Here is a 15,141-nt window from a genome sequence, read left to right as displayed (position 1 = left end):
AAGAGTCAACTACTATTAAAAGCCCAAGAAGAGGGGTAAATGTCTAACACCTTCCACGCCCTTCACAGTTTGCATGCTTAAACATACAGCTGCCCAAGTCCTTCCCTGCTTAATACAACAGGGAAGCACAGACTATGGCAGAGAGTAAGAGGACTGGGATGAGAAGCAATGGAGACCTGGAGCCATTCCTTACCCCGAGGTACCGGCTGTCGTTGAAGAGCCGGGGTGGCAGGGGGTTCCCGCTTGCTGGCCGGCTGTCTTCAGGGACATTCTCGCGCATCCATTTCCGATTCTCCTCATTGGCGGCGATATCCTTTTCCTCAAATTCAATTTTGTTGGCTTCCAAGAAACCTAACACATCTTGCTGCTGCTTTTTAATCTGTCACAAAAGAGGGGGGGGGGGGGGGGGGGGGGGGGAGAGAAAGCAAACAAAATCAGTCAAACCATTTTTTCTGCTGCGGATTATGCAATTCCAGGGTTCAATGCCAAAACAAGAGGGTGCAAAACAGGTTGAAAATGGAAGTGGTAAGAAAATTCTTAGAATAAAAAAGCATCTTCTAAAGAGTCATATCTGAGCCTTGACTTGGCTCCTACATAATTCAACAGGCTGAAGCCTAAAGACACTGTCCCTATATACATGTGAGTGTTGTGAACCTTAAAGGTCTCCAACCAAAAGCAAAGGTGCGAGCAGTGCCCTCGCAGAGGCTGTGTTGGCTGGGTTTTACAATTAACTCAGGGGAATGTTGTTTTTTCAGGTGCAGTGAAGTTTGCTGGAGGGACATTTGAGGTACAACCTGCTTCCTCCATGCCCCTGGAAGCAGAGGTTAAACCCACCCTTCTCAGAGTCCAGGTTTTTGTCCTCCTCATGTAGGCTGTGCACCTCACTGCATGGAATTCCCAACAGAGATCTTGATGAGTCATCATTAACAGTAAGATCCCAAAGCAATTTTTGCTCATGTTTCTTTGGACAAAAAGAAAACCTCTTCTGCTATGTTCTGGGTTTCAGAGGCGGCAGGTATGGTCTCTGGAGAGCTGTGACCCTGCATCCCCCATCCTTGCTCAACTTAAGGAGAAGTCTCATGGGGCTGACTGCACAGGCTGGATGAGATCCCACACCTGATGCAGCCTGTCCTCTGTGTACTCGCACAGCACCCAAGTGAAAAGCAGGATCCGTGCGGCAAAGACTGTGCTGGCTTTTTACAGGAAAGGTGGTTTTTATTACTGTCATATATGAATTATTGACTTCCTGATACAGAGATGTTCTGCTTATGCTCTGTTCTTCCTCTGCATGACTTTACCACCATAAAGGAAATTATAACCACACGCATCCTGGCAAACAATAAAAAAAATGGGATTTAATGGGAAATTTGTTCTCTTCAAAACACTCCCTTCACTACAAAACCAGTCCAAGGCCTGGCTCTAACCTAATTAGCTCAGTGCAACAAAAGCGGCGCTTCATACAGATGTTGCGCTGCTTCTAATTCAGGTCAGCCACCAGCTTCCCCGAGCAGCCTCTCCATATACGGTGAAGGGAAAACAGGCAGCTCCCGGCGAGCAGCGCCGAGGTCAGGGCACAGCCAGCCGAGAGCCAAATACGGTGCCGGCACCCCTGGCACGCACAGCCCCGCGCCCACGGGGCACGGAGCCGGACCGGCAGCTGGAGGCAGGGTGCGAGGTCTCGGTGTAGGAGAAGTGGTGCCTGGAAGGGTGGAGTTTGGGAGAGCAGAGCCCGGCGTCTCCAGAGAGGAGACAGCCATGCCTTGGCAGTCTTTAAGCATCCGTCGACTCGTTCTTTAGCAGCTCCTCTGGAGCCATCGCTGCTGGCTGTGTGACAATCTACGACAGGGAACCAGTCCAGGTTAAACTACATCTTGGGTGGGGTGGTTTGTTTTTAAAAGAAAATGGATAGATTGATCTCCCTCTGCATCTAGTCCAGTGTACTGCAAAGGGACCAACCTGGCTCTCCCGATGGAGGAAAAACGTGCTTCCAGCTTCAGCAGGGAAGCCGCCTGCCCCAGGGCTGCAAGAGCCAATGTAATTCCTCCTAACATGTCAGCAGAGGAGCTGCTGAACTCGATTAGCGAGTACTGTACCCTTAAACAGAATAATATTGCTGGGCATTAGCTGATTTTCATCATGGCTAAAAATAAATAAAAATGGACAAGTTAATACCACCCCAAGGAAATAATTCATGTTACAGGCTGTATAGAAAAACATTCCTCAACAGACTCGAATCCACCGGTAAGAGATTTCTTTGCTTGCCTTTAATAACAGGGGCCACAGCAGGAGGGAGCAGTCAGGGGAAGTTTTTCTCCACAGTGCCATACAGCTCAGGAAAAAAAAAAAAAAAGGGCAAGCACTTCCTTCATGAACTATTCCATAAGACTAAAATAAGGGAAAGGTCTTTGTAATTGTAAACTCTTCTACCAGTGGTCAGTATCTAAGGCAACATACTGACCTAGGAATAAATGGAATTTTTTTTTCCCCTGAAGAGCTTATGTTTTAATTAACCATTTCCCACCACTAGTAAATTACAGATCCAGCTAGTTTTCATTAGTCACAGTCCTTAACTTGTCCAATATCTGCTGCTGTGTGAGAACACACTTTGAGATGTCCCAGAATTTTTAAGAAAAAAAAGAAAACCAAGTTTTTACCCAATCTATTAAACTATATACTCTGCCATGTAAAACAAGAGCTCCGAGTTTGACAGTAATTAGCATTTTGATGTCCTGAGAAGTCTCTTTATTTTTTAAATAATTTTTACTATTAGATTGCCTCCTAGCCATAGACATATCCTCACATTCCTCACAGCATCTCAGCTCAGTCTCACAGTGCAACCCCTTCACAGACAGGCTCTGCATATCCAGTCCTTTCATGCAGCACCCAGTCTGACAGGGCTGGACTATCTCAGCCATTAAGATGCTTCTTCAACATGAAGAAAATGCCTCTGGCTACCCTATGTTGCCATTATTTCATAGTGATGAACTTAAACAGAGTTTTCCTCTTAGACATATGTATGCAAAACACCTCACTGTACACTGCCACGTTGCCTGTTTTGCTCTATTTTCGCTCATTCTTCCAGCTTACTGGAGCAAGGACAGTCTCTGCGTTGTTTTTTCAGCTACAGGTAGCACAACCGGATCCCAAGTTCACAACCACAGCTCTGAAGGGCTATCACAGCAGGCAACCCTCTCTGCTTCTTTATGAAGAACTAGCAAAGCTGGAAATTTATTTATTCTGCTAGAAAAGGCACCATGTGAAAGGCAAGCACGGCAGTTTGGTCTCTGCGCTGCTCTCAGTCCGTCTGTGGTCAAAGGAGGGAATTCTCTAAAGAACTGTAAAGAAAAGCAAGGAGCTGGTGTTGATGCATGAGTACTATTAGTCTGAAACCCTAGTTTTCTGGCCAAAGAAAAAAAACAAGTTGGAAGATTAAGAGGCAATGTCTTCCTCCCAGCTCCTCAACAAGTCTTCTGACCACGGTGACAAGCACTTACACAAGAGCATTAAATGCTCCAGAGAAACATGGCACCAACCACTGTGGAGAACAGACACCGAGCTGCCAGATAGTATTATTTTATGGGATTTTATTTAGAAAACTTCTATTAATCTCAGGCACTGGAATACCACTGGGAGGGAAGTGCCTAAAATAGAGCAAGAGACGCCTGCTGCTGCTTCAGGGTATTTTGTCTTACTCAAAAGGGCACACGCTCTCCTCAGGACAAGAGCCTGGAAGGTGGTTCCTGCTGTCCATGTTTGGGAAGGAGCAAGGAGCCTTTCTTCAGGATGCGCCTGTCAACATGCAGCACTCGCTTCCCAAAAAAACCTCTCCCAGTTGCCTAACCAGGCATGGACACCAGCCAGCGCCTTTCCAGATACTGCACCTCATCCTACACAAACAACTGTCATGTCTAAAGCTATTTTGGCCTGTTAGCTGCAGCTAACTGCAGTTTGCAAACACAAAAATCCTTGTTTATACTGAGTGCTCCTGACACATTTTGCAGGCCAGAGAGCGCCAGCGGAGAGCAGGGAATGTGCACACAGCCAGCACAGGAGCTGGGGAGCCAAGAGTAACGCTGCTAAGGCAGGGTCCTGAGGCTGAGGGACCAGCACTGGAGAGGCAGAAGGACTCATGGATAGACACAAAAGCACAAGAACGACAGAGAAATCACAGACAGGGATGGGGAGACAACTGTGAGGAAGGAAAGAGGCTGCGGGCAGGAGCAGATGGGAATGAGCAAAATGGATGGAGACGGGGGAAAATCCCAGGGGTAGAGGTGGCATGGAGACGGAGGGATGGAAGGAGAAGGGTTGGGGTGGGGAGCAGCAGAAGTCAGTACTGCCAAGAGGATGGGCCACATTCTGCTGGAGCTCACTGCTGCCCTGCTTGGGGAAATAATGTCCCTGTGAAAGCCAGTTTTGTCCAAAGATGCCTTTACCCCCAATACCCAGAAAAACACACCTGGTTTCTCAGCCTGAACACACTGACTCATTCTTCTCAGGGCATTCTTGTGGTAAAAACATCTAAAATTACTCAGGTGAGTGGAAACATTATACTTGTTGCTGACGTTCCTAAGATAATCTTGAAAGGAAACATGTAACCAAATGAATCTATGTTCACTTAGTTTTGGGTTTCAATGTCTGTTCCAGAGACAGAAATAGGTTTATGGCAAGTTATTGGTGGTTAAGCAAAGTCTCACCACCAAGCTGTAATCTTCTGCGTACAAAATCCGCGCAAGCAACATTAGAAGCTGATGCTTCCAACAGACTTTTTTAAAGATATCCTTGTGTATCAAGATTCTCTTCCTTTCCAGTTACAAGCCAGTCATGAAATATTAAGCTTTCAACAGAGCACGTGCAGAGTAATATTATGAAATTCAGTAGTTTAGGATTATGAACAAATATTGTCCCTCACTTGAATACACATCAGAAGTTAAATTTACTGTTCTAAGATCTAACTCGCATCAGTGGATGATGTCAGTAGTGCAAGAGAAACCACATCAAAGCTGCCAAGAGTAGAGACAGGTGACGTTTTCCAACAAATTGCAGTCCATCAAAAATGGAGCTTTAACCCCAAAGTGGGCAGAAAACTTTCCAGAAAATGCTGCAACATTTCAGACTCAGTATTTTTTTTCTCCTCCAAATCTTTACTCATTGGGGAAAAAAAAAAAAAAAAAAAAAACGATAACAAACAGAAAGGAGGCAGGGGCGGTGCTACAGGACCTTGGCCCAGCAAGCAGGCAATACTCCATCCCCAGCTCCGGTCGGGACTGTAAACTGGCTGTCCAACAACCAGCCTCTCTTAGCACTACCCTGCTGCAAGGAAACAGTTGTTTTAAATGCTTTATTGAAATGAACTTCAAAGAAGTTTCTATCTTATTTGGTATACACAGGCATACACATACAACAGAACAGCCTAATTTGCACTGCTGGCAAAGAGGGGGCTTTTTAAGTCTTGTTACTTTTTCAGTGTATAAATAAATTCCTTGTTGGACAATAGACATGTTTGGAAATCTATTTATGGACCACTAGTACCCAAAGTAAGTTTACAGTTTGAGCACTGCTGTTTTGATCACACAACAAACTTCCCCATGATAACAACAAGGTGGCAGCTCTGCTGTCCTAGCACTCGGCATGGGCCGTTCCTCACCATTTCTGTGGGTTCTGTGTCCTGACCTCCATGCAGGGAAAACTCACAGATTTCCCCCCTCTGCCCCCCAAAGATGCAATTAAATGCCTCATACATTGTTGTGAGGATTTAAAAGAACTTTAAAGAGATTTCTTATAAACTTCCCAGTTTCTATCATCGCTTACTGCATCCAGCTCCTGCTGAACACGTGGCCTGAGCTGCCTGTCCCACCTTCACAGCCAAGAGCCAGCACCAGGACAGCAGAGAAGCAACACCTTACAGCGGATCTAGATCTTGCACACTTCTCAATTTAGTTTAAAGACAAAACCAGCTTTAAAAGGGTTTTTTTTACCATTCCAATTCCAGCCTTCTGGGTTCTAGATAATGAAAAGCAACTACATCTTTAAAGCGGTGGTATTTTAAGCCACTGATGATTTTAAACAAGCTGTTTCATCGTTAGAGGGGCAATTCTTTAAATCACAGGGGATATCTGCTTTGTGCAGAAAGGTGAAAAAGTTCAAATCCCCAGATGATGCTATTGTTTGTAGCCACACTTGTAACCATCAGTTCTTCAAATGGTTCAGTACCTTTTGAAGATTGATAAGCTCAAATTTAAACAGCTAACGGGGAAAATGCAGCTAAGAAATCTTTAGCAAACTCCAGTGGCAGCCAGCAGCACCATCCTTTCACTCACTGCAGCTGAGGTGAAAACACCCAGAAAGTGGTTTTCTTCGGAGGGAGCAGGGCAACACAAGGAATGCTGTGCTGCTGCCAAGACAAATTAACTTGCCACAGGGTGTCCTGCAGGCTGAGCTGCGCACTGTGACTTTAGGGCTTGACCACCTCTGCTGCTGTGGCTGGCTAACACTATAGCAATTCACAGCCAGTTTTTAGAATTAAAAAAAAGTTGGCCTTTTTTTTTTTCTATTTCTCATCTAATCTCTCAAATAATAATGCCTTCCTCATGTGAGCTGCTAATGCAGAAGCTAATACTTGCAAATTAGCTGCAAAACACTTATAATTTCGCCTCCCAGTACAACATAATTTGTAGGAGTTAAACAGCACGGCAGCTCAGCTATGTATTTAAATGTCATGGATTCCTGATGGCCCCCCTAACCTTATTCTCCGCCCCCAGGACACTACAGCAGGACTCCCTTCAGAGTCAAAACACCTCTGAGCAGGCTTGGTCCTGGCCTCTGTTACTGTAATATTCAAGGAGCCATTTTTTTGTCTAAAGTGTTTTTGTTGTTTTTATGAACAAGCCAGATTTCCCCTCACCCCCCATATTAGCTTAAAATTCAGAGGCGCCAGTTCTGGTGGTGCTGGTGGCCACTATCCACTGGAAATGGTGGTCAAAGAGTGGGAAGCTTGTAGGCACCTACAGCAATGACCTTCATTGATCAGAGCTTTGCAGGCTGTCTCAGGTGTCTCCCAGTGATTCGTGTCTCACTCTTTCTTCTCTCTCCCTGGTAGAACATCTACCTATTTTTAGGTCTGGGCAATTATCATTACAGAACTCAAACCACTTCTTTGTTCTGGCTATTTTAAGCCAAGCATTACACATAGTAATGTCATCATTCTCTCTTTCAATGCTTGGTTTCTGGTCTGTAAGGAATGAGATCGAGGACAAACACAGCAAAACCACCATGAACTTATGTGACCTAAATCAAACACAGGAGGGTGGAAAAGCTTTTTTTTTTTTTCTTTTTTTTTTCCAGAAATTAGGCAGCATCCAGATGGGCTCCATATGTACTTACTCTCTCCCTCCAGGGCCCTTTGGGAAAGCCCATGCCGTATCAACATCTATCCTGCACAGCTGCTACAGCAGCCCTATCCTGATGTGGTTTGCCCCCAACAGCTTAAAGGTTGTTTATTTGTACGTGGTTCTCACCACCGGGCACCCACCAACCCCAGGCTGCATTAGCACCACGTGCCAGCCTGGGACGTAGGACAGGAGGGAATGGGCTCCAGCTCGCCATGAGAGCGGCAACCCGATTCCCCTTTCTCACATGTGGTTCTGGAAGACGCTTTTTAAAAGCAGGAAAAAGTCCTGGGGTGAAAGGGCGCAAAAGGACCACCACTCAAGAGCAAGGTTGGGGGAAGAATCTAGGCTTCTGAAAGGTTTTCGAAATCTAACTTGGAGGTTGCATCATGTCTGGAAGCACATGGTCTGCCTGCAGTGGGGCTTTATCCAGGCATAAGGTACCACACCACAGATCAGATTTTGCAGCACAAGCCAAAAATACAGCTAGAACAAAGGACAGAGTCTGTACTTCCCAAAACAAGACCACAACTTGCTCCAGAAACCGTAGGAAGTTACATAAATGGAAAAGCTGATTCGTGAGAACAAAAATAAAAGCTTCTCTTATGGATTATAATGCCATTGTAAGTGCACTCATTCAGTAACGCAAGGCCTAAAAATTTGTTAAATCCCACACCAACAAAAGCCAAGTCAAAAGACCCTAGTGCATTCAACAAGTTTTTTTTGTACCAGAAGAACCAAACACAAAAGTTAATGTCACCTCCCTGTACTAAAGTCCTGGGGATCCGGATTCTCAACGGAGCCCAAGGCCCTTACGGACCCAACTCCCACTCACTTCTATTTACTCTTTGACACAGACTGCGAAGAGAATAAAATCCTCCAGTGGGAGTTTGGCTTTTAGTCCCTTTAGCCTGCTTTGGAAAGTTCAGCCAGTAACACAGGCCTGGCTCCTCTGTTAGGTACAGCCCAGTAAAGCAGCCTGCTGAGCAGGTTCCTAATTGCTATGTCGCCAACTTGCTATTGAAGTTCAAGGAATTAGTCAAGAAAAAATAAAAACCCTTTTCTCTATTGCTCCAAAGGAAAGAATAAAGTAATATAATCATCATTTGGAAGATACTAATTTAGAAAACTAATCTCAGCCTTATTCTGTTCAGAAGCACAGGAGAGCACTAAATACAGGATCTCACGCATTCACTTATGCTGTGAAATAGCATCGAGAGTTGAAGTAACCCACGCAGGCTCGCTGTTTCCGAAAGGCTGCTGAGCTGCCTGCTCATCTTGGTCAGTGCTCAGCACCCAGCTGGATGGTGCCTTTGCACTATATATGTGCGTATATGCACTGTGCATGTGCGTATATGCCTGAACGGTGGGACGGCACACACTGTGTATGCTCAAGGCAAGGACTTTTGAACCTTGTAAACTATGATACGCATTTAGGAAAGGTAATGGCGTAAATACTGCTAACGTCTGGTTTCCATCACCACTGGATGCACACAGGACAGTGTTACTTCCCTCCCCGGGGAGATCCAGGTGAGGACTCAGTGTCACACCACTTCAGGTGGAGGTGTAAATACAGTGCTGTGAACAGCATGCAACACAAGTGCAACAGTCATGGAAAGCAACTGCTCAGAAATAGGTTCCAAAGGCTCTTTACTACATGGTGATTTGGGGTATTTGTCACTCGGTACCTACTAAAGTAGACATCTGCTAGCAAAACTCGAGTCTGGAGTACATTAAGAAAGCCCTTAATCATGTTGTGGGCATAATCACACACGCAGTTGACAGAAGCAAATCTATAAGAAGTTCACCTTTGTTAGTGCTGCATGATATGAACAGTCAAAAATATTCGGACTCAAATGGTTATCACTTCTTTCACTTAAATGTACACAGGATTTGAGTTTAACGTTGCAGCAGGATTTTTGAATGTCGCTAGTTTCATGTCAGACATGCAATACAGCCAATTCTACTGAAGCTCTGTTACAGTCAAATTCTAATAAGAAAGATACTAAAAGGCCATAAATAGGTCAGAACTGACTTGTTTGTCCGTTTAGCTACTTTCCTCCAGCAGTGGCCAAAAGCAGATTCCTTTACCCATTAGTCAAGTATGAGGACAAGTAACATTTCCTTATTTATATCTTCTCAGCTTCTGGCAAACAGCAGTAGCAGCACTGCCTAATGAAGCCTTGATTACTTTTTAATGTGTTTTAAGTTTACTTTCTATAAAGGCACCTTAAGGATCAATGTATTATCATAACTTAAGCAAAATTCTGGTCTTAACAAATAATACCCAAGCACTAGGGGACTGGGGAGGGGTGGGGGGGTGAATCCATTCATCCTGCAATACCTGCTTGTCAAAGGACTATTAAGGTGCTACTGGGTTTCTAACATGCAGAACACCTTATCATCAGCAACACCTGAAGACAATGTATAAAAGTACCATTTAATAAACTTCAGATTTTGTTCCAGTACATGAAAATGGTTCTCTGTCAGCTGAAAACACACCTCTTTTCCAACTGAAGCCACCAAATTCAGAGGCAAATCTTTCTCTCTTTTGGCTGCAAGGAAAAGGAGGGTGACATTGTGCATTCTCCTTTAACTCTCCTCCTTACTGGCTGCTCCCCAATATTTTTTTTCTAGTCACTCATTTAGCATTTCTTGGCATGCCAATCCTCATTGTTTTGCCCAAGAGTCCAGCTCAGCCACAAGCTTACTAGCCAGTTGCACAAAACTCACAAGAGTGCTTTGGATGTCTGTGCACATCATATGCAACATGCCTTTAGTCAGGATATCTGTGTCCTCACCAAAAAAAAATTAAACATCCCTCTATGGTCTGCTTCAGATGCTTCTATTAATTCTGTAAAGTGCTTAGAAAGAGTCACTATTGCCAAATCAGTTATGCAGAAGTCAGGATGCCAACGCTCTTCTCCATAGTAGTCATGGCCTGTTAAAAGACTAGAAGCATAGAAGTAATACAAAACATTTTTTCAAGGTTTTATCACAAATATGGATTAACTCATTGTGCTACAATAAACATGCATGTCTCTCGTGTTTTGCTTTTCTTAAGGACAGGTTTTCCCTAGTTACCTGTGGCACCTCAGCTCAATTGTTGTGGGAAAAAGAACCCCTATACATTACATGCCTCGAAAGCAATCTGTTTCTAAATCTGAGGGAAAAAAATAAGGATCTCTGTGTAGTCCACATCATGGTCCTTGGTAACCTGGATTTACTAAACCCTGTGCGCCACTACTTTTCAATCAGCAGATAAGTGGCATTCCTACAGAAATCTTTCCATCTGGCCAACGACTGATACTAGTGACTGAAATGCAACAACTAAAAAACCTTGGCTGCACCGTATGTCTGAACAACTCCCACGCCCCACCATGCGATTCAGACAAAGATGTATATACAACATGAAGAGTTACCATATATTATCTGGATTTTTAAACGGGCATGCCAATACCCCTGAGCACATTACTGCACTGGCTGATGTACAGTGCCTGTGGGGACCATCAGTCACCTCTCCAAAAGCAGATCCCTCTGTACATCAAGAGATTAGCTTTTTGCTTTTTGTTTGTTTGGGTCCCCCCCTGTTGCTTTTTTTTTAAAGTTGTGTGAAAAGTGACAGCAATGCTCAACGGGATTATTTGCCTGGATTTCAAAAACAAACAATCCTACACAGCCAAAACTTCTATTTTCAGGGATTTTAATGCAAGATTTTAACATTTAAAATATCTTTCCATCATCAGCCAAAAAATAGAGATATTTGCTCATGGGATGGCAGGAAGCAGTTTTACATTCTGTATTTCCGTGCACATGAAACACCAGATCCCCAGCAGCTGGGCAAGGGAGGAGTTAAAGCCCAAGAAGTCGCAAGAAGGGGCTGGCAGCACCAGAGCTGTTACTAGAAGAGGCACCAAACCTCCCTATGTGCATGCTTTTTGTAGACAACCTAACAGCCTGAGCACAGAAGAACAGTGAATGCAAATGAAGCTTCCAACTGCTGAACACTGGGTGAGGCGTTTCAGACCTGGAGAGGTGTCAGACTTACACTTATCCTCTCTCAAAAGGAAGGATCTGTGCTTGATTTAAAAACAGAGGGGATGCCTGACTACTGCTTAACTCTCTGCTCATGCTGGGCTTCAGGCCCCTGTGGCCCTGGGAGGAGTGACAGCAACACGATTCTCCCCTCCCTTCATGTGATTTCTGCAAACAGCTCCACCAGGAGCCCTGTTTGATTAAGGATGAACTTTGCACGTGAAGCACCCTGGTGCCTCTGAGCATTGGCTGGCAGCAGCTTGAAACTCAGACGCCCAGACCCCTCAAGCATCAAAATCCTGCCCATCATCTGTCCAGGTCGCTCCCAGACCTCACCTCTGCTAGTGCCGGGTCCAGGGATGGTTATCCAGGAGGGACCGTCGGGGAAGCACGGCTCATTGCTGGGACCATATATACTCAACCTGCATAAATCACGGTTACAGAACGACAGCTTCTCCTTGAACTCCGAAGGCTTGTCCCTGAGCGTGTATTCACCCGTTCTTGCACTAGCATATGCCTTGGCGCAGCTATGTGGAGGTCTGAGCCAGAGGCACTCTTCCCGTCGCACAGCGGTATTGTTTTGGGGGGCCTCAACTCAGCTTACTGTGCTGACATGTGGATACTTGTGCCATCACAAGGAAAGGCACACGGCAGGGAAGGAAACGAGCCAGGAGATGCAGGACTGCCTCTCCCAGCAGCAATACTGACTGAAAGCATATATCAAACTGTGGCCTCAGGCCATTCCTGTCTCAGGCCTTTGCTTCGTCCAGCAACAGGAAGGATTTTCAAATGCAAATATTCACATATCAGTTTTTTTTCTAGTTTCTTTTGTGACTAGACTACTGAAGTTAGCCAAAATAAATGTATCTTGCAAAATCAAGCTTCCAGACCTAAGCCTCCCCTTATCCTGCTTTAGACGAGAATGTAAAGAAACACTGATGTATTGCAAAGCCATAGCTTTAACCACGTGCACTGACACCATCCACAAACCATTGCAGCACTCAGAATTGTTATAATCAAAAGGAAAACACCACCATTACAATACAAAATAAATTGACCCTTGGCAATTTTCTGAGTCAATTTTGTGGCATTTGACTTTCATAAGCCTGAAAACTGCTCGTCTGGTCCAAAACCAACAGAGAGACAGCTTCCTACTGCAGGAATACAGGCTCCATTATCTCGGTTATCCGTTAACAAAGCATAAGCAGCAGCAGAATATGAACTCCTCATTTATTACGCACAGTTGTTTCCTGCAGCAGACTTGGAGCTTGGCAGGCTGTATTTCCCTGGACATCTAACATGCGCCTAATCATAGCATCCAAACTCTGCGCAGGGTTAAATAAAAACAAACAAATTTGCTCCTCCCAAAAACCAGTATAAAACTAACATAATTCCTTAACAACACAAACATGAGAGCAGCAGGAAAAGCAGACAAAGGAACCAAAGGCACATTGCATTGTCCTGCAGCGAACACCAGGCTTCCAAGACTACCAGGGAGAAGGAAGGGCAAACCCCCGTGCCTGCTTAACAAAAACTGCCTCAGGGTCTGGAATGAACTCAGGATGTATCAGCCAGAACATCTCCAGCAACGCCACTTATCTGAGCAAGGTTTAAGGTTAGCTGGAAAGCAGAAATCTAACAACAAACCTGTTGTCACAGCTTCTGAATTTTCCCTCATTAATCATTACTGACATTCGCAGAGTTCGCAGAGTTAGTTGTCTGGCACAACTCAGGCAGAAGAGCAGAGAACTGCAAGCTTCAAGAAACCTTGTGTAATGTTCCTATTTGTACACCAACAAAGCTGTTCAGGTTAGTGCCTGCGCCTGGTCCATCCCCACAGGGAGATGTCATCCCACCACCACCAGACCTGGGAGCAGCCCCACAGCCACCCGCTCCCCACGCATCAGCCAGCACACGGGCTCTCTGTCACCACTTCATGTCCCCTTTTCCAGGCAGTGCCAGCCAGGTTAGCCATGACGGAAGGTGAAGTTGTTTGTGCTCATGCCCTCCTTCAGCCCTGGGATGCGCAACAGGCAACTCAGAGAGGACCTGAGCAGAGGGCAGCCTCCAGCAACAGCCTCTTCTCCTGGCAAGACTGTTCGGTGTATTGTTGGTGTCTCTACAGCCTCGGCATCTCGCTGTACTCCCTTATCTGAGGCACAGAACAGTCTCAGGAAACAGAAACTTCTGCTATGTGGAAGAAAAAAAAAGTTCTTCAGTCTAAACGACCTCTGTCATAGACTCCTTGAACAATTTTGAATGCACCCTTTGCCTCTCAAAGCTTCCTTTCCTAAGCTGTTAGTCAGCAGGAATAATTATTTTTTCAAATCACTGCTTATTTACTTTGTTATTTGGGTTAAGGATCATTTCTGGCTGTTTCTACAAACAGTACCAAATACACTGCAGCCCAGCCTCATAGACAGGCTTTATGCACTGACTATAACACAATTTAACACACAGCATTTATCTCCAGCAAGATAATCAGGCTTGGTATCACATGAGATGCAGAAAACTCTCTGGAACATGACATATTCCTAGATATTCAAAAGTTCTCAATGTGGCCAAGAAAAAAGGGGGAAAAGGCACTGAGGGTGCCACTGAAAACCTACTTGCTCTAGAAGCTTTAAAAAGGGCTTTAGTCTTGAAAGTCTGGACCTCACCACCATTGTCAGGTTCTGAGTCCGTTTTTTTCAGCCTGTCTCTCTCTGAAAGCCAGAAGAATTATTCCTCCTTTATCTTCATTTTCATAGAGGGCTCCAGGACAGGTCTTAGTAGTCCATGAAATGCTGGCAGCAACTACACCCTTGAAAAGTGATGGCTGTCATGTAACATCAGTTAAAACAAAACAGGTCCCACCTCGTTCCACCCTGAAACTCCAGTCTCCACTGTCTGCACAGCACCTGGCCAATATTTACTGGGGAAGCAGCCTGAAAAGATAGCTTTAGATCAACACACACCATAGACAGCAGAGTGCTATACTTTGGGGGGGTTTATTGAAACAGCTGATAATGTAATTATTTTTAAGAATCTGTGGATTTATGCTGGGGATGACGAGCCCTGCATGGCAAAGAGAGTAGAGAGGAAAAACATTTTTTGTTTTGTTTGTCTGATGAGAGCTGAACTCTGGTTAGGAAAGGAGTTAAAAGCACAGACAAGTGTTCGTGAGACTACTGTGGTTTACAATAAAAAGAAGGTTTATTTCCTGTATGGTTTAGCACACAGAGAGACTAAATTAACTGACAAGACTAAAAGTTTACAGCATTAATTGTTGTTTCACTGCCTTTATACTGCCAGGCGTTTATTATCTTTTAAAAACCCACTACTTAAAGAAGAATATAATATGATCTCAGGGATCCTACACTAAATCGAGGTGCTTCTGATCTGTATTACTTTCTATCTTCGAAGAAATCGTATACCAGACATTATTCAGCAAAAGAGTCTTTTTGATGACTGCTATTCTAAAACTAAACCAAAGAAATTTTTCAAGAGAACAAAGCTTTTTTTCCTGAACGAAAATACCTAAGTATCATAATACAAATGAAAAGGGGATTAAGAGAAAAGCTATGGATTAAATACAAATTTTCCCCCTCTTTCCAAAAAGAGTCAGGCTGTATTGAGATAGAACAGTGGGTCAGTACAGGCACACCAAAGCATGCCGGAGACGAAAGATTTAGCAGACAATAGTCTGTATCGGCACCAGTTTTCTGACCAGTTACTT

At 44.5% G+C, this 15,141-nt stretch overlaps 1 protein-coding gene across 1 annotated transcript in view; it reads right to left on the bottom strand.

The window, feature by feature from the left end:
• The window catches only part of SH3BGRL (SH3 domain binding glutamate rich protein like), a 36,630-nt gene that overhangs the window by 10,235 nt on the left and 11,254 nt on the right, over positions 1–15,141 (bottom strand). Inside the window, exon 2 of the mRNA XM_029996701.2 lies at positions 194–379. Coding sequence (XP_029852561.1) covers positions 194–379 — 186 coding nt within the window. The remainder of the gene's footprint in view (positions 1–193; positions 380–15,141) is intronic.

The sequence above is a fragment of the Aquila chrysaetos genome, chromosome 21 (assembly GCF_900496995.4).
Source record: "Aquila chrysaetos chrysaetos chromosome 21, bAquChr1.4, whole genome shotgun sequence".
In the NCBI taxonomy this organism is placed as follows: Eukaryota; Metazoa; Chordata; class Aves; order Accipitriformes; family Accipitridae; genus Aquila; species Aquila chrysaetos.
This window is presented reverse-complemented; position numbering and strand designations above follow the sequence as displayed.